General features: G+C 39.1%; 1 protein-coding gene across 9 annotated transcripts in view; it reads left to right on the top strand.

Moving 5' to 3' along the window:
* LOC6539975 (DEAD-box helicase Dbp80) overlaps positions 1-20,803 on the top strand; it is a 221,905-nt gene that overhangs the window by 116,473 nt on the left and 84,629 nt on the right. The window contains exon 12 of one of the 9 annotated variants that reach the window (XM_039377377.1): positions 3,817-4,306. The exons of 7 other annotated variants lie outside the window; for them this stretch is intronic. In XM_039377377.1, the coding sequence (XP_039233311.1) occupies positions 3,817-3,833 (17 nt within the window). In that variant the 3' untranslated portion in view covers positions 3,834-4,306. Of the gene's footprint in view, positions 1-63; positions 276-3,816; positions 4,307-20,803 lie in introns of those variants that run through there. One more of the 9 variants, XM_015189343.2, reaches the window with a different exon arrangement.

The following is a 20,803-nucleotide window of genomic DNA, read 5'->3' as shown; positions in this document are numbered from 1 at the left end:
TAAGATTTTCTAATTACCTTTCATCACCTTTTTAACATATTTACCTTTAACATTTTGTTTCAGGAAAGTCTGGAATCGCCATAAATCTTTTAACGGATGAGAAGACTATGAAAGTGTGTTCCGATATCGAAAAACATTTCAACAAAAAAATTGAAGTTTTAAACACCGATAGCGCCGATGATATAGAAAAAATTGGCACATAGATTTTAACTTATAAACGATAATTATTTTGATAATAAAAATAAAATATCATCTGGTAAATATAATATGTCAAATATTCGGGAAAATGTTTTTAAGGTTTAAAAAAAACAGGTCGGAAAAGAGAAAATACTTGATAAATATTTAAATGGTATAGCTCTAATTTAAAATGATAAATTCTAAAAACAAAAACATTTTAAAAAAGAAAGACCGCGGTAGTCGAGGGCGCGGAGCTGTGCTTTTGAAAGTGCAAAAAAGAAGTAGGTTTGTGGGCATTAAAGTGGGCGTGGCAAAAAGTTTTTTTTTGACAAATCGATCGAAATTTACAAGACTAATACAAAAATGGAAAAATATCAAAAACATTTTTTAAAAGTGTGGCCGAAGCAGTTTTGGTCGTTTTTTAGGCGTTAGAGTGGGCGTGGCAACATGAATCAACAAACTTGCGCTGCGTCTATGTCTCGAGTCTGTATGCTTTATCTCAACTTTCTAGGCTTTGTAGTTCCTGAGATCTCGACGTTCATACGGACGGACAGACAGACGAACAGACTGAAATGGCCATATCGACTCGGCTATTGATTCTAATCTAATTCTGATTATAAGGTCGGAAACGCTTCCTTCTGCCTGTTACATACTTATTAACGAATCTTATATACCTTTTACCCTTTTTATAAAAATAAGTTCGATAAATCCCATAAGTCATTAGCGCAAAACAAAAACAAAACGCTAGAGTATTAGTAGCATTAAGCAGGAATACTGATACATGACAATAAGACAAACCTGAATACTAAGAACTGGTCAAAGGTATCAAAGGCATTAATCAGATTTCGATTAATCTTTATTTCAATAAAGTGAAAATATAATTTGAAAATTGATATCCCAACAATATTGAGGTGTTAACAATCGAAACAGTTGAAAAACCGATATCGAGAGACCAGCAAGAGATCGACTCGGAAAACAATTCAGATACCGAAATCGATGAAAGGCATATAAACGATCTTACAACAGAGGTTGAGCAGCTGACAAAAGCTTTGGAGGTTTCCATGGTGCTTACCCATGGAGTTAGCTAGAAGTTATTCAACTCAGTAGCAATGATTAAAAACTGCGCAATAGATAAGGTTTAAGTTATAATGCAAGCTGGTACCTTACATACAATGAATTATGTCATATCAAAATTTGTGAATAGCAACTGGACAGTGAAGCAATTTTCTTTGTTATATCAATACCCACAGCGTAGTAGAAATCGTGGTGGTGAAAATTTTAGAGGTAACTCTCGTAACAGTTACCATTACCACAACAACCGCAATAATGGTGGAAGAGGCCAATCTAGAGGAAACCCTAGAGGACGTGGCAACTCGAACCGAGGCCAAAATAACAACAATCAAGGAAATGTAAGAGTAGCCCAAAATAATCCGGGAAACTTCGAACAACCTTCAGCTGCTCAACAATAAATGGCTACAAGGTTCACGCAATTAATCTTAGCCAAAACATATTTGTTAGTTTTGTCAATGTAGAAACAAATAAAAAACTTAATAGACACAGGTGCAGATATTTACCTTCTAAGATATCTGATATTCAAGGAAACAATAAAATTAATATTCAAGGAATAGGGAATTTAATAGGAATTAAATAATTCCACACGATTTTCATATAGTAGATTCACACTTCTTAATCCCATGTGATAGAATATTAGGCATTGATTTCATAAAGCAGTTCAATTAGATTTGAATCAAACAGATGATTGGCTCAAGATGAGACCAAATAATTTGATTTTCCCAATATATGTTCTTTTTATATACAGTTATGGTAATAATTCCATTATTCTACCAGCACGATCCCAGGTTATCCAAAAAAATACAAATGTCCTGAAATTAAGAATGTTTTAATACCTAACCAGGAAATTCAAAATGGCATTTATGTTGCAAACACAGTTGCAACAACCAAAAATGCATTTTTCCGATTACTGATTACAACTGGTAAAGGTCAAATAGTAAATATAAAAGATTTACAATATGAATCACTTTTGAACTATAATATGATATAGTTCAAACCAATTCTGAAGCAAGAGAAAAAGCTGTCATATCTCAACAAAAAATGTTCCACCGCCACCACCAATTCAAATCGACACTAATAGAATTATGCACCAAATATAGCGATATATTTGGACTTAAAACCGAATCAATTACAAAAAATAATTTCTACAAACAAAAGCTAAGATTAACAGATAATGACGAAATTCAAGCACAGGTATAAAAATTAATTGATAACAAAATAGTCAACCCGTCAGTGTCCTTATATAATAACCCATTTTCGTCAAGTTCCAAAGAAATCTCTTTCTGGTTCTGACAAGAAAAAATCGCGATTAGTTATTGACTATGGTCAGATTAATAAACAAGAGAGAACGCTATAGTCGAGTTCCCCGACTATCTGATACCCGTAACTCAGCTAGTGTAAGTGCGAAGGACAGTTTTTGGCGGTTTGTGGGCGTTAGAGTGGGCGTGGCAAAAAGTTTTTTGGCAAATAGATAGAAATTTACAAGACTAATACAAAAATGAAAAAATATCAAAACATTTTTCAAAAGTGTGGGCGTGGCAGCTTTGGGCGGTTTGTGGGCGTTAGAGTGGGCGTGGCAGCATGATTCGACAAACTTGCGCTGCGTCTATGTCCCTGGAGTCTGTATACTTAATCTCAACTTTCTAGCTTTTGTAGTTCCTGAGATCTCGACGTTCATACGGACAGACAGACGGACAGACGGACAGACGGACAGACGGACAGACGGACGGACGGACAGACGGACAGACGGACAGACGGACGGACAGACGGACATGGCCAAATCGACTCGGCTATTGATCCTGATCAAGAAGATATATACTTTATATGGTCGGAAACGCTTCCTTCTGCCTGTTACATACTTTTCAACGAATCTAGTATACCCTTTTACTCTACGAGTAACGGGTATAAAAACTATTGTCGGATAAATTCTCACTGCCTAGAATTGATTATATTTTAGATTAACTAGGTAGAGCAAAATATTTTTCATCAAATTGAACTCATAGAAACTTAAAGAGATGTTACGTCTTTTTCAACGAGCAATGGCTCATATCGCTTCACGCGATTACCATTCGGTTTAAAAATAGCACCAAATTCTTCTTAGAGCTAGCTATCTCCGGAATTGAACCTTCTCAAGCATTCCTGCATATGGATAATTCAATAGTTAATGGTTGTTCCTAAAAACTTATGCTTAAAAACTTAACTGATGTTATTGAAAAATGTAAGGAAATACAACCTAAAGCTACATCCAGAAAAATGTTTATTTTTTATGCATGAAGTCACATTTTCGGGACACAAATGCGCAGATCAAGGAATCTTGCCACATGACAAAAAATATGACGTCATCAAAAATTATCCAGTCCCACATGATGCGGACAGTGCTAATCGATTTGTTGCATTTTGCAATTACTATAGACGTTTTATCCAACATTTTGACGAATATTCTCGTCACATAACAAGATTATGTAAAAAAGGTGTACAATTTGAATGGACAGCTGATTGCCAGCTTGCCTTCGAACATCTCAAATCGTCACTAGTTAATCTCAATTTTTTACAATCCCCAATTTTCAGCAAAGAATTTTGTGTAATAACGGATGCAAGAAGGCAAGCTTGTGGAGCAGTGTTACCTCAACACAAAAATGGACTTCAACTTCCAGTTGCATATGCATCAAGAGCGTTTACCAAGGGTGAAAGTAACAAAAGCAGAGCAGAACCTGCCCAGGCAGATGTCTGCCTCCAACCGAAGCTTGGAGTTACGCCATCTTTGGATGCGCAGTTGCCGGCACAATTGAGTGCAAGTCTGCCGCCAAAATTGAGTGGAATTCCCACGAAGTTGTACAACAACAACAGTGAGCTATCCTCCGCCATTTTGTGTTACCGCCACGTGGCAGCCTAAACGAGGTTATGTTCACCCGCCACGGGAGCCAACACACAATTTGGAGGTAGCTCCAATCATGGCTCCAATCATATGGAGCGGCGACGACGAGCATACCTGGGTGGACGCCACGCAGACTGCCTGATCTTCCCGAGTTTGAGGGTCAGCCAGAGGAATGGCCAATATTCCTGTGCGCGTTCACGGAGACAACGGCAGCTTACCAGTGTACAGAATTGGAAAACAATCAGAGGCTAGTGAAAGCCCTGAAGGGCGAGGCCCGAGCAGCAGTGAAGTCGCTGCTCATCCACCCCAGCAACGTGCAAGCTGTTATGGAGCAGCTACGATTTCGGTGTGGACGTCCAGAGCTACTGATCCGTAGCCAACTGGAGAGCGTGCGACCAACATCGCAAGGATCGTGCCTCCTAGCCGTGCCACAGGATAATCTTTTGGAGAAGATGGTCTGCGATTATTTCGAGATCGAGAATTTCGGAATGAAGCCGGCACAGCCAGTCGCAGCTGGCGGAGTGGAGCTCGCGCCGTCAGTCGCAGATGACGTCAACACGCGGGCCCTGAGTATCCTGGAGGAGACGACTAAGCGAGTAGAACGACGATATGAGACCGGACTGCTATGGAGAGACGACAAGGTGAGACTGCCAGAGAGCTACAGTATGGCACTCAACAGACTTGTCAACATTGAACGGAAAATGAGGTGGACTTCGCGCGGGCCTACAATGGAATTATGGACGATTACGTCAAGTAGGGCTACGCACGACGACTGGAACCCCAGGAAGCCCAGAGGTCCCAGGAAGACAAGGTGTGGTACCTACCGCACTTCGGGGTGGAGAACCCAAACAAGCCTGGAAAAATCCGGCTGGTCTTCGACGCGGTTGCCAAGGTGAAAGGTCGCTGATGAAAGGCCCACAGCGATACAAGCCCTTCCCAGCGGTACTCTTCCATTTCCGGGAAGGAGCAGTTGGGGTTTGTGCAGACATCAAGGAGATGTTTCATCAGGTATTGATGCAGCCAAGAGATAGGTGCGCCCAGAGGATACTATGGAGGAATGGAGAAGATCGTCGGGAGCCTGATATATATGAGATGCAGGTGATGACGTTCGGAGCGGCCTGCTCACCCTGCTCGGCGGATTATGTGAAGACCGTGAATGCTTCGCCGTATAGCAGCACGGATCCGAGAGCAGTCCTGGCAATCAACGAGTATCACTACATGGATGTCTACGTCGACAGTTTCCCCAATGAAGAAGAAGCTATCGGCGTTTCGTCACGGGTGAGAGAGATACAAGCAGAAGCTGGGTTTCATTTATGTCGATTTACTTCGGCAGTTCGGCAAGTGTGGTCAGAGCGTTGAACCCACTTGAATCCATCGCTAGCGTCAGATGGACTAAAGCTGAGGAGAAGGTACTAGGAATGTACTGGCAGATGACTTCAAGTTCGGCTTCAAATACCATAGAGTCCCAAGGAACGTGATGACAGGGGAACGCGTCCCCACGAAGAGGGAGTTCCTGAGCCTGGTCATGTCTACGTTCGACCCGATTGGGTTTGGTGACATGGTGACCGCTAAAATACTAATGCGAGAGATTTGGCGGATAGGAGTCGGACGAGGATCGGAAGAAAGCTGGCCGAGATCGCGCGAGGAGTGGAATCCTCCGACGCCAGATGAAGAGGAGATGAAATGTGAGTTTGCCCTGGTCATGGCGAACTTTATATCGTTACGGAGATTTTCGAGCTACAACCGATTGGTGAGGAGCACCGCATGGGTGCTCAGATTTATTCGACGGTGCCGTGGACTACGCTCCGATCGAGAGGATCACGGACTGACGTCGATGGAGTGCGCTGAGGCGAGCGCGCAGTGATAAGGCAATCGCAGGGAGAAGCGTTTGCTGAATACAACCAAGGAAAGGCCGCCAATAGCAGCCGACTGAATGGGTTGTCACCATACTTCGACGAGGACGGAGTAATGCGAGCCAGCGGGAGGATCGACGACGTGGCGTGTGTGCCATATAGCGCGCGACGGCCGATCATATTTTCGCACGAGGAGGCACTGGCGGAGATCACCACGAGAGCAGCAGCATCACCACGAGAGGATGTGCCACCAAAATGTGGAGGCGACTATTGCAGCGATCCGGCAGAAGTTCTGGATTACGAACTTACGGAGGCTGCTACGGAAGGTGATGAGTAACTGCAATGTATGCAAACTACGGAAGGCGCGACCTGCGCAGCCGGAGATGGGTCCCCTGCCAGAGGACCGGCTGGAGGCCAACGGATGGCACTTCAAGTATACCGGCCTGGATTATTTTGGACCGCTATTTGCACGTCACACGGAGAAAAGGTGGGTGGCATTGTTTACGTGTCTAACCACAAGGGCTATCCACTTGGAGATGGCCCACGATTTGTCTACAGATTCCTGTATAATCGCCATGAGGAACTTTATGAGCCGCCGTGGACCGGTGGTCAGGATAAGGAGCGACAATGGGAAGAACTTCTTTGGAGCCGATAGAGAGGCCAGGAAGTTCAGCGAGGTGTTTGAGCCTGCATGGATCTAGGGCGAGCTGTCGTCCAAAGGAATTGAGTGGATCTTTAATTGCCCAGCGAACCCAGCTGAGGGTGGCGCTTGGGAAAGGATGGTGCAGTGCGTGAAGAAGGTGCTGGCGCATAAAATGAAGGAGATTGAGGCGGAGAGCATAGTGAACTCTCGTTCGCTCATTCATCTACCAGTGACGGTGGACCAGGAGGCTCCACTGACACCCAACGATTTATTGAAAGGAGTACCCGATGTTCCGGATCTTCCCAAAGATAATGGACTGGAGTCCAACAGATGCGTTACCAGGAAGCTGTTGCGCATAGCAAGAATGATGCGGGGTCGATTCTGGAAGAGATGGGTGCATGAGTACCTGCCAACACTTGTGCGCAGGGAGAGATGGTGCAAGCACGTCGAGCCCATTCGTCGAGGAGATCTGCTGTTCATATGTAATCCGGCCATACCACGAAGAGAGTGGAAACGAGGCGTCGTGGAAGAGGTGTTCACCGGTAGAGATGGAATCCCTCGTCGAGCGGCGGTGCGGACTAACGATCGAGCCAAGACGACAATGCGTCCCGCATCGAAGCTAGCTGTCCTGGTCGTGGTAAATGCGAGTGCTTCAGAACGGTCGCGGAACGGCTTAGGGCTATCGATAGTTAGTGAAGTTTCAATTTAGAGCCGCCAGAACTTGGAGATATTTTGTGTCAGGATTTTGAAGTTTAAGTATTAGGGCACACTAAATCGGGTGACGCCAAGCTTAATTTCGACGGGCTAAATCACTCCGATTTTGCTATCACATTGAGAAGGAAGAGAAACTGCGGTATGTAAGATTGAGACTGTATTTCAGGTTAAGTTCAACCTATGTATATTTTACAGAATAAAACAACTCCAACTACTCTGTTAGTTATCGAACACGAGGTGTTTTTCTTGGATGTTTGAAGGCATCTCCTCATGATAGGCCGAGCGGCATCATATACCAATAAAAATTATCATACGAATAATCAAACAGTGCCTTTATTAATGCAGTACGGCTTTAAACTCTCGAAATCTACACGTCGTATGAAGTGATCTTCATACAGAAATCCGCCAAGCCGTACAGGTCTGACTCAGAAATCTCTTTAGCTATTGCGGAAGAACTAGAGAAACGCTTTCAGTCATATGACCTTGCGAGTCGCGGCAAGGTGGAAGAAACCCTGACTCTCCTAAATTGTTCTACTCCAAATGTATTTCCGATCCAGCATGTAAGCCCAGAAGAAGTTTGCCTTATATTCCAATGCTACGTCATAGGGTGACGGGCTTCAACGAAATTGACAATACAATTTTCAAGGTTTTACCTAAAAAGGAAATCCTGTTCCTTTTTCTCCTATTCAACACAATCCTACGTATCCATCATTTCCCATTTCCCTGGTCTTTATTAACGTTGATTCCAAAACAAGGAAAACCGGAGCACTTCGTCGAAGCATAACGAAAACACATATTTTGCAAAATAATGGGCTTAAGGAGCATGTAGGCTGCCATTCCCAGCATCCAAACCAGTTTTAGGCACTATCATGGGACGCTAGAGCAAGCTCATCGAGGCAAAAATAAAGCTTACAAAAAGTTAATGATACTAACGACTGATACAATTAAAAAATCTGAAAAGTTATTAAGCAAATCAGTCCAACTCGATTTCTTTTGTCATGATGTAGCTCAATTATAAAACGGTCAGCTGATATCAACTTCCAGCACCATATGGACTCCTACGCCTGAATTAGATGACGACGGAATTTTTCGTTAAGCAGAACGTATTTATTAGGTGACTTGGGTTAGGCCTATAAGAAAAAGACAAATTGATCCCTCAGCATTATTATGAATTGTGTAAGCATCAAAACCTGGATACCATGATCGATTTTTTAAGACAAAACTTGTGTTCAGACGAACACGAATATATTTATAGATATTCAATTTTGGGCTCCGTTCATATTTTGTGTAAATGAATCGTTTTATTTAGGATTTTATTATCTAAGGCGAGATGGGTGCAGTGCTCATAAACATGTAATTTAAGTGCACACCACATAAGTCAACCACTTGAGATCGTTCCCCGGCTCCTAAAATTAGTCCTTTAGTGGGAAACCTTGATCAGGCGGAGACTATTTACTTAGGCCTCTGCGTAGGCCACTTACTTTAATATGCGATTCTCATGACATCTACTTAAAATGAAGATATTTATAAATAAAATCAGTTTCTTAAAAAAACTCAATGAGGAAAGTCTTATTATTTTGACTCCCTTTCATTTTGGGCAATCGAGCCTTCGATCACACCTTCCTCCCACCAGAGGTTAGGGACTCAGAAAAAAGGCCTGCTCCTTAAAGCAACGCAAAACTACACTTGCAGATAAAGGAAGCAAAATAATTGACTCTTGTTTCCCCCTACCAAATGTAAGGAACAGAGTATAAATAAAAAAGCAAAAGCATAGAAAAGGAGTCCTTCTTGTTTAAAAACAAAATTGTCCAACTACAAAATTGGTTGGTTAATATAATTTTTGGTCGAGAAATCGACATAAAAAATAATAAACAAAGTTTTTATAGTGGGCGTTTCGAGGCCATAAACATCGCAGAATTCCATCTAAGTGACAATATCAAAAATCAAACGTCCTAAAATCAAAATACCTCCAGTACGCCACCGAAATTTAAGTGCGCCACATAAATTTAACGACCTCAAGTGCGCCTCCTAACTCGAACCACCTCCATCGACGTAAACGAAGCCTAGTTAGAGAAGGAAGAAACGCACCAAAAAACGCAGCAACAACAACAGCAGAAGCAACAACAATAGCAAAAGCAGCAACAACAACAGCAGCAGTGAAAACGACGGCAGCTAAGTCAACTCAAGATTTTTTTTGTTTATACACATTTATGTATATAAATATAGAAAAATATACACATAATCATACATACATATATATACGTAAAGAACATTTATACATACATACATAGTTGTATTAAAAAAAAAATCTTAAACCAAAAGTTGAAATAACAAAAACAAAATAAAAATGTTGTCCGCTGAAACGATTGCCCTTATAAAAAGGTAACTGTTGCGTATTGGAGTAGTCGATCATGACTACTTCAAAATTTTTTATGAAGTAGTCTCCTTTGAAGAGATCATGGCATGTTTTAAATTCATTAAAGAAAAAATGTATATTGCATTAGAAAAGGCAGGCTAAAACAGAAATTTCTAATTTTAAAAAGGCACTCAAACAATTAGAGGGTTATTTAGAGGAAATGCTTAACGCGATTCAGGAGGATAAGTTTCATACCTTTGAGATTAGGATGAAGAAAATAGATTTTTATTTGGGAAAGGCTTGTGAATTTAAAACAAGCCCCCCCTGTTTAATGGATAGGAATTATGATTCGAGATTTGAAGAAATCGAATTCGATATTTCAACTATGAAGAATGATATGAATATTATGATATATGAACTTCAAGAAAGTGTGCCGTTAAAGGTAGATGTTGGAAATCAAAAAATTGATGATTTACCAACTCTACCAAAAATGCAGGTTCCCACATTCTATGGAGATTCCATAGATTGGGACCTATTTTTTGTGTTGTTTACTGAACTTATTCATTTAAGGGACGATTTAAGTCCGACCTTAAAATTTAATTATCTCAAGATCTCAGTAAAGGGAGAAGCCAGAAACGTGGTTTCTCACCTGTTGCTGGGCACTGGGGAGAATTATGATGCCGCTTGGAAGTTATTAACCAAGCGGTATGAAAATAAAAGAAAAATATTTTCAGAGCAACTGAATCGCCTCCTTGAGCTTGACAATGTGAATGTTAACTCAGCTAGGCAATTAAGAATGAGTATACCCTCTATAAATGAGTCAATTTACATTATTAAACTAATTTCACAAATTTCCGATCTTTGCACAAGTAATATTGAAAAAATTGAATAAAGAGGCTCTACAATTATATGAGAGCCATACTTAAAAACCAAAAGAGATCCAATTATTGTCCGACGTAATAGAATTCCTAGAGCAAAGATTAAGTTCAATTAGCTCAGTTCAGGATGAGAATCCTGTCAAAGAAAAAATCGTTCAGAAAGAATTTTCTGCTAATGGTTGTCCCTTTTGCCAGGTTGGAGACACACATTGGTACAATGGCACACATTTAAAAATTTAAATCCATCAGAAAGGATGGAAAAAATTAAAAAGGCAAGATGGTGTTTTAAATGTTTAAAACACACTTATAATAAAGTCCATTTGTAAAAGAAATCATGCTTCATCAAAATATAGAAAAAGTAAACATACTTAGGACGTCGGATTAGGCCTTATTAGCTACGGCTAGGGTTTAAATAAAAACCTCTAAAGGCAATTATGAAAATTTCAGAGCTTTGATTGATAGTGGGTCTCATTTTTGAAGAATCTGAGCAGATTCTAAAATTCAAAAGAATTAGATCTCAAACAGAAATAAGTGGAGTATCTTCCACAGGAAAGTGCATCTCCAAGCACAAAACAATTATTTCATTTAAAAAATCTCCTAATAATTTAGAAAATTAAGCATTAATACTTCCAAAGCAAATAGAGAAAAATGGAAGGGCAAAATGGAGTTAAAAGAATAGATGGGCTCTTTGGGCAGAAAACTAATTTCGGGTGGATTGTTTCTGGATGTAAAAAATCCAAAGGCAAGGAAACAATTGTAGCAGCAACGATCGAAATGAAAGATTTCGATCGTTACTGGGAAGTTGAAGAGAAGACTAAAATGATATCAAGTCTGAAATACTACATAATAATAAAACTACAAAGAAAGACTCAGATGGGCGATCCATTGTGTCAATTCCATTCAAGGAGGATGTCACCTTAGGAGATTCGAAAAAACAAGCTATAGCGCGTTATATGAATTTGAAGAAAAAATTAAAAAAAAACGAAAAACTTAGGCTTGACTTCACTAAATTCATGAAAGAATATATGGATTTAGACATATGCTTGGTGTGCAGGATAAAGAAAAATATTTCTTACCGCACCAGGCTGTAATTCTTACACGGCATCTGCACCATACTTACCTACTAGGGTTCTGGTGGACATAGCTGATAAATGTCAAAATAAAACAAGAGAGAACGCTTTAGTCGAGTTCCTAGACTATCCCATAAACGTTACTCGGCTAGAAAAAGTGCGAAGGAGAGTCTTCAACACTGACAGTTTTTGGCGGCTTGTGGGCGTTAGAGTGGGCGTGGCAAAAAGTTTTTTTAGCAAATCGATAGAAATTTTAAAGAGTAATACAAATATGAAAAAAAAATCAAAACATTTTTCAAAAGTGGGCGTGGCAGCTTTGGGCGGTTTGTGGGCGTTAGAGTGGGCGTGGCAAAAAGTTTTTTTGCAAATCGATAGAAATTTACAAGACCAATAAAAAAATGAAAAAATATCAAAACATTTTTCAAAAGTTTGGGCGTGGCAACTTTGGGCGGTTTGTGCGCGTTAGAGTGGGCGTGGCAAAACGTTTTTTTGGCAAATCGATAGAAATTTTAAAGACTAATACAAATATGAAAAAAATCAAAACATTTTTCAAAAGTGGGCGTGGCAGCTTTGGGCGGTTTGTGGGCGTTAGAGTGGGCGTGGCAAAAAGTTTTTTTGCAAATCGATAGAAATTTACAAGACCAATACAAAAATGAAAGAATATCAAAACATTCTTGAATAGTGTGGGCGTGGCAACATAAATCGACAAACTTGCGCTGCTTCTATGTCTCTGGAGTCTGTATGCCTAATCTAAACTTTCTAGCTTTTGTAGTTCCTGAGATCTCGACGTTCATACGGACAGAGGGACGGACGGGCGGACGGGCGGACGGACGGACAGACGGACATGGCCAGATCGACTCGGCTATTGATCCTGATCAAGAATACTCTACGAGTAACGGGTATAAATATAAGTGAAATATTAAGGAACGATTTTACATGGACGACCTAATGACTGGAGCCGATTCTGTAGAAGACGCCAAAAAATTTGTCCAACTAATTTCAAACAATTTACAAAAAGTAGGACAAAATTTAAGAAAGTGGATATCTAATAATTCAGAAATAATATCAGCAGTAGAGGATAGTGGGGATAACAAGGTTCTTAGTATTATTGAAAATGAGAGTGTTAAAACACTTGGACTTCAATGGGAACCACAAAAGGATTAATTTAAATTTAATGTAAGTTGCGGGTCATCCAAATCGACAAACAAAAGGATAGTACTATCGATATTATCTAAAATATATATGCTCCCTTAGGATGGTTGGCTCCCGTGACTATTTTAGGAAAGCTTTTCATTCAAAAACTTTGGATAAGCAAACGTAAATGGGATCAGAAACTAGCAGCAAAAGATTTGAAATACTGGGAAACATATAGGGAAAATTTATTATATTTAGAAAACATTCGAATCCAAAGATATATTAATTCTAGAAATGGCGGGAGTATTCAGCTACATGGATTTGCTGATGCCTCAGAAACAGCATATGCTGCTACTATCCATCTTATTTTTCAGTAATCGAGTTAAAACTCGCTAAAAGGGTTGTTATTAAGAAACAACAAGAACATCAATTCGGTCAGGAGATAAAGTGCCTGAAATTAAGACAAATAATAAAATATTGTCACTAAATCCATTTTTAGACAAAAATGGGGTACTAAGAGTGGGAGGAAGACTGCAAAACTCCAATGCAGAATTTGAAGTTAAACACCCAATCATTATAGAAAAATGTTACCTAACATACTTATTAATAAAAAATGGTCATACGGAAACATCAAAAGAAAGTATTGGATTTTCGGCTTAAAAAATTTGTTAAAAAAGTATGTAAGAGAATGCGTAAAGTGTGCAAGGTATAAACAAAATATAGCTCAGCAAATAACGGGTAATTTGCCTAAATATAGAGTTACGATGGCATTACCATTTATTAATACGGGAAGAGATTACGCAGATCCCTATTTTGTTAAATGTTCAAAGAATCGTGGACAAAAAACATTAAAAGCATACGTTGTCGTACTTGTTTGCATAGCCACCAAAGCCATATACTTAGAAATGGTTAGCGATCTAACTTGTGACGCATTTTTAGCAGAAGATTTATTGCCAGACGATACTAAATATCTATTCGGATAACGGAACCAATTTTGTAGGAGCTGCAAGAAAATTAGATCAAGAGTTATTCAATGCAATACAAGAAAATATAAGGATTGCAGCACAGCTAGAAAAGGGGAGAATTGATTGGCACTTTATTTCCCCGGCAGGACCTCACTTCGGAGGTATTTGGGAAGCTAGACTTAAATTGATGAAGTACCATCTCAAAAGAATAATTGGCGACAATAGTTTGACATATGAGGAAATGTCCACGCCGGTATGTCAAATAGACGCATGCTTAAACTCAAGACCAATTTATACAGTAGTTAATGAAATGGACCAACAAGAGATTTTAACAACCTGTAATTTTTTGATTTGAAGACCACCTTTAAAAATAGTAGAACCAATGGAAGATGAATGAATCGGACATTGGGGTGGGTGGAAACTTATTCAAAAAATAAGAAAAGATTTTTGGGTAAAATTGAAAAATTAGTATCTACATATTCTTCAGCAAAGGAATAAGTGGAGGAGAGAAAGTCCTAATGTAGAAGAAGGACAGGTTGTTTTATTAAAGTACAAAAATAGTCATCCAGCAAGATGGCCTCTAGGACAGAGAAAATACATAAAGGCAATGTTGATAAGGTCCGAGTGGGGAAAATTAAAATTCAAGAAGGATTACAAAAATTTGTCCCTTGGATAGTATAAAGCCTGTGGACAAAAATAAGGCTAACCCTGAGCCAAATTGGCAAACTAGAGCGACATCAAGAACGTCCAAAATTGGGTTTGTCTTAGCAATGCTGTTATATGTATATATTGTGTTGTCAATTTTCTAACGCATTGCCTAATACTGACAAGCTGAAATATTCAATAGAGAATATAAATAAAAACTCGGTAATTTACTTAGATCCAATGGGCGACGTTGAGATTGTGGCATCCTCTTGGAACTTAGTAATATACTATAATATATATACTACTATAATTTCGAATTGTTAATAAAAGGGAAGCTGTTAATTCCAAAAATGAAAGTAGTTTGCGAAAAACTGTATAGTTTTGAAGATCAGTGTCTGTAGGAGGAGGAAAATACCAAACTCTTTATATCCCAAGGTAAAACGAGAACCGTTTGGCTTTATGGGATCTCTTTACCACATTTTTTTCGGGATAATGGATGAGGATGATAGATTACAAATGGAAGAAAATATGAGGAATATTGTAAGCAATCAGCAGAGTCTTAACGAGTTGAGCAAAAAACAAACGTCAATTCTACAGTTTATATCACGACAGATGACATTAATACCAACTTTAGAGGCATGAAAAAAAGAATTGAAAATGTGGCTGCTCTTCTAAAAGAATCATATTATGTTTACAAGGAATCAACCAATTTCTTCATGATTGCCAAGCAATTAAGTAATATAATAGATGACTGTGCAAAAATACAGTCCGGAGTCATTATTAATTGACATCAATCATTGGCGGCTTAATACTAATATGTTACAGTTAAGGTTAGGCAGTTAAAGATTGAGATTTCTAAGATGAAAGATTTATTATCCGAAAATTTTGTATTGTGGAAGGGTCTTATAATATCACGTTTGTGAAAGGGTTTTATAATATCGCCTTCTTTTCAGATCTTTTTTATTTCGCTCATCAGCATAGACTGACTCTTAATCTAATTTACATCAGCTTAACATAGTCTTAACATAAGTTTAACATTGTTATCGTGTAGTATAAGTATCGACATCTCAGTGGGAACAGTGGGAATTCGGCAATCCTGACGATAAGGATCCCCTGATCCTGGTTTCTTATTGTTCACACTATAAACTAATGCGTACACTTAATGAGTTCAATTCGGGTGTTTGAATCTAACTGACTCGCTACTGCGAGGGCATCGCCTTTTATTCATTCTTACATAGGTTCTTATCATATTATATAATGCAGCGCGTGTAAGACGCTGCAGTTTGCGTTGGTCAATGCAGCTGAGATTTATCTTAAATCTATGTTTGTGGCCTATGACCGCGCTAATCACCTCCCGCGTGATCATATCTCTTGACATTTCGGCAATAGACCACTGGAATCGTACTTATCTGTAGTTGCCACTTATGTTGTCCCGTGCCATGTTTATTGCAGCCCATAAATAGAACATATTTATAGTTTGTCTACTTATAGACATTTCAGACGCTGTCGAAATTACTTTTTGAGGAGTAATTATTGTTGTATCCCCTAATATTGCTGTGCATCTTGCAAGTAGTTGTATAATGCCTTGATTGGGCAGTCTTATAACCTGATGCTGTTCGTTGCATCTTATATTAGCTGTTGTATTCCGAAACAGTCTAAATAGACAACGGTTGGATCAACTTATCTCTTTGATGAACGAATTGCCTTGGAATTCCATCATTTCGCATGAGTGTGCCTTGCTTGGTTTCAATGGAGATATTTTGCAAGAGTGATCATCCGCGTTTTTCCATGCCCATGCATCACTTTCGCAAAGCCATGTTGTCGAATCCCCTTGTTTGCATTGGTTAATTTCCATTTCAGACATTAGGTGATATGCGTTTATGACTGCATTGAACGCAAAATATTTAGAATTCAATTTCCGTTTGTCCACAGTGGTATTGGAATTACTTCAAAGAGATCCGTTTCGTGATTGTTGTATATCGGCAATTTTGCTTCAATGAATGAATATAGATCAGTGGTTATTGTATAACTGAATTTCCACCCGCAAGCGTTTTTTTTTTTGTCCTAATTTTTGCTTAAATTTTTCGAGCTTCTCCAGCATTTTGTTAGGCGCAATTAGTGTAGGATGAATTCTTCTTTCACTAATGTCCGTTACCATTGAGATCGCTGTTGCTTGTAGGCTTTCTGCCTCTTGAATCCAGTTTCGTACTTGATTTGATAACATAAGGAATTTAATTGACTCCTTATATACCATAAAGTGCTCCTTCATGGTTTCTGCAATAATATTGACTTGTTGGATCAGTTTTCCCAAATTCCGGTTTGCTTCTATCATAGTTGCTCTTACTAATTCTTCCCTGGCATTGATGACCGAGGACTGAGTGTCAACATATTCCATTATATGTTTTTCGTTTTTTATGATCGTTTGCATATTTTCTTGTATTCTATTTGCATTTCCGATATCAAAGAACAGTATAAACCTTTTCTTTCGGTTGGTACGGTGCCGTAGTATTTTGTCTTTTTCTTTTATGTTGCCAATTTTTGTCCGTATTGTCGTGCCGAAGAAATCGCAGTAGTCCTTGAAGTCTCCCATTTTTTTTGCAAACCAGGCGGGATTTTTCCAGGAAGTCCTCTGATTGTTTTATGGCATCAAAATAGGCTTGCATGTCATAATAAAATAATAATTGCCAACTGGATGTAGCGACTTCAATTTTACCAATTTTGTTCACCATAACTGCAGCTTTTGCGTCGATGTCGTAAATTTTCCCAAGTTCTTTGGGAATTTCTTCCGAATTTTTTGTCGCAGTTGTAGCTTGCAACATCAATAAACAGCATAGCACAGTGGCTATGCTTCCAGTGTCATTCCTTTTGCCTTTTGGAGTTCGCTGCCTAAGGTTCTTCTCCTTGCGTAGCTGCATTGACTCCGTTATAGATGGCGTTGCAGCTCCAGCTGGTTTTGCTTCGCTAACAGAAAGTTGACAGATCTTGTTTAGCGATCTTTTTACTTCCCCATCGCTTGTTTTAACCGTGACTACCCGGATTTTATCATCTTGTCCTTACTATGATTCTTCCGTACAAATGATTCTTCCCATTGGCCATCTTGCAGGGTGAGTGTTCTCATGTTTTATAAGAACCAGCTGTCCCTCCTATAGATTTTGCTTTACCTGGCGCCATTTGGTTCGCTGTTGCAATGACATCAGATACTCCTCTTTCCATTTCTTCCAAATATCACCTCTGATGCGTTGAATAAGCTTCCATCTATCCAAAGAGCTGATTGTCTTACGTTCTTCAAAATGTTCAGGAGCTCCAATTAGAGGTCATCCCACCAGAAAATGCCCGGCTTAAATATGTCCTCACCATCGTTTTCGCTCCTTACAGTGACTAATAGGCCGCAGTTTAGCACTGCTTCGATTTGACATAGCAGCCAATAACTCGTTTAAGGTGATGCTTCACTGATTTTACACCGGCTTCCCATAAACCTCCCATGTGGGGGCTTCCCGGGGGAATAAAGTGCCACTTGATGCCTTCGTTTTCTAGTGTAGGTGCTAACTCATTATTGTTTTTAATGGCAGCTGCAAATTCTTTGCCCAATACTCTTGAAGCTCCCACCCAAGCTCCCAAGCATTACCTAAGAATAGGTTCTCACTCTCACCTCGTCTTGCAAAGAACCGTCTAAGAGCGTCCAGGAATTTATCTGCCGAAAGGTCGCTAACAGCTTCCAGATGTATCGCTCTTGTTGCCATACAATCAAATACATAAATGTATCCTTTATTCTGCAGCATATCTACCCTATAAATATACTAAATTAATGGGTACAACTTAGCTTCAAAACATTGTGATACTTTGTCATAATAAACATAACGTTTAAGTACCCAAAAGACCACCAACAATTACACAAGTATTCCAGCGCTCAAGTAATACGATCTAACGCTTATACATAAGCCGATCGCGGAGCGTGGGAATGCAGAGCTTGCACTTTGCAGCGCAAGTGGTTAGGCCATACATGACATATGCATGCCTTCTGCTAACATATGTATATGTATATGGAACTATATGTATATATATAACAACAACAATAATAACTTTAATAACCGTGGAGGTAGACGAGGCCAAAACCAATGGAGAGGCCGCGGAAACTACTACCAGGGTAATACTAATAATAGCAATGTGAGAATCGCGCAAAATACGTCGGAAAACTCACAGAACCCTTTAGGAAACAACCAATAAATGTTAAAGTTCATTCCATCAATTATAGTCTTAATATATTCGTAACTTTCCATAATCATTCAACTGAAAATAAACTAACATTTCTCATTGATACTGGTGCACTTTTGAAGGTAAATTCTGATAACTTCAAAATTCAAACAAAAAAAATAATAAACATCGAAGGCGTAGGCCAAGGTGTGATAAAGTCTCGAGGAACAACCTCAATAGAGCTCCAATCAACAAAATATATTATTCCACATGAATTTCATTTGGTAGACCCAAATTTTGCAATACCATGTGATGGAATAATAGGCATTGATTTTATAAAGAAATTCAATAGTCAACTAGATTTCAAACCAAGTGAAGACTGGTTTATAGTTAGACCCCAAAATTTAAATTATCCAATATATGTTCCGATAATATATAGCGCTGGCAACAATACAGTTCTTCTGCCAGCCAGATCACAAGTTATTCGGAAAATAGACATTAATGCTGTAAACGATTACAATTTGTTCCTAATTAGGAAATATACAATGGGATTTATGTTGCAAATACAATAGCAGCATCCAAACATGTATACATTTGACTTCTAAATACAACTAATTTTGACCAATTGGTCAAAGTAAACAAAATTCAATATGAAAATCTAAAACTATGTATATGTATATAGAATATGTACTGTATGTACGGGTTAGCTCAGCCCAAGATGAGCGCACAAGAAACATTCGAATAAAGTAACTCTAACTGAGTAGACGCTCTGACTCTACAACACCGAACCTTCTTTGGAATCCTTTCGAACATTATAATACGTTTTTTGACCTCTGCCCTTTGAGGAGCGAATCTGGAACGGTCCGGCGTAGTCGATTCCATTATTTTGAAACGAGTAATCAGCCGTTACTCGATAAACTGAAAAATTTCCCGTCAGTTGACTGGACATCTCTTGCTTGTATCGTATGCATACAATACATTCCCTTAAATATTTCTTTAAGGAATTTTGTATGCCAAATATCCAGAACTCCCTCTGAATATAAGTTTCTTTATGAGAATCCTTTACAATTAACCTAGTCAAATGTGACTTATCCAGTATAATTGGATGTTTTACATTATACGGTATCATTGCGTTTTGTAGTCGTCCACCAACTTGAAGTACGCCATCACTATCCAAAAACGGATTTAGCACCTGTAACTTACTTTTTGGGTCTAATTGTCTTTTGTTTTTGAGTAGTCTGACTTCGTGTCCGAAATCTAGCTGTTGTTGTATCTTTACCACAGCAATCTTCGCTAGCTTTAATTCCTCCACCGTAAGATGTGAAGGCTGTAGCAATTTTCCTTTCAGCTTTGTTGTGAAGCGTAATACATACGCCATTACTCTAAGAAGTTTGTCGATCGATAAATACTTCGATAAAAGATGGTTTTGCAGATACTCGGATTTTATCAATGTGGATACCATAACAATTTCCGATTCCTTTCGAGTGGGCCAGTGTTGTGCATCTATAGATAGCCAATTCGGCCCTCTTCACCAAATTTCACAGATTTTAAGAGCTTGCGGTGATATCCCTCTTGAAGCCACGTCTGCTGGATTTTCTTTCGATTTAACGTAATTCCATTTGACATTGGGAATTAGTTTATTGATATCTTCCACTCTAGTTCTGACGAACTTATCTTTGCTGCGCTTGTTCTGTATCCAAGCAATAGTAATTTGCGAATCACTCCATGCATGCGTTGTATTTTTTTGCTCCACATAGCCTGCACTTTCGCTAATAACTTTGCTAGTAAATGCGCAGCACATAATTCCAACATTGGAATTGTTTTCCTGTTTTTTATAGGATTTACTTTGCTTTTTGCTGCTAGCAAAGTAACTCTGCCGCCTACTTTTGTATACACAGCCGCTGCATATGCTTTCTCTGATGTATCGCAGAATCCATGTAGCTCCATAATACCTTTGGAGCATCCAGTCCAGAGTGAAATTCTAATTTCTTCTAAACCTGATAGACCTTTAGCATATTCCATCCACCAGTTTGCTAAGTTGGATTCCAATTCAACGTCCCAAGTCATCGGTAACTTCCACAATTCCTGAATAAAACATTTGCCTTGAATCGTTACAGGTGCCAACCATCCTAGTGGGTCGAAAATTCTGGACAACTGTGATAACACTAACCGCTTTGTTATGCGTGTTAGCATTGGGTTTTCTGCCGAAAACGTAAATATATCCTTCTTCG

The sequence above is a fragment of the Drosophila yakuba genome, unplaced genomic scaffold (genome assembly GCF_016746365.2).
Source record: "Drosophila yakuba strain Tai18E2 unplaced genomic scaffold, Prin_Dyak_Tai18E2_2.1 Segkk5_quiver_pilon_scaf, whole genome shotgun sequence".
Taxonomy (NCBI): domain Eukaryota; kingdom Metazoa; phylum Arthropoda; class Insecta; order Diptera; family Drosophilidae; genus Drosophila; species Drosophila yakuba.
Note: the sequence above shows the minus strand (reverse complement) of the source record. Positions and strands in the feature narration are given on the sequence as shown.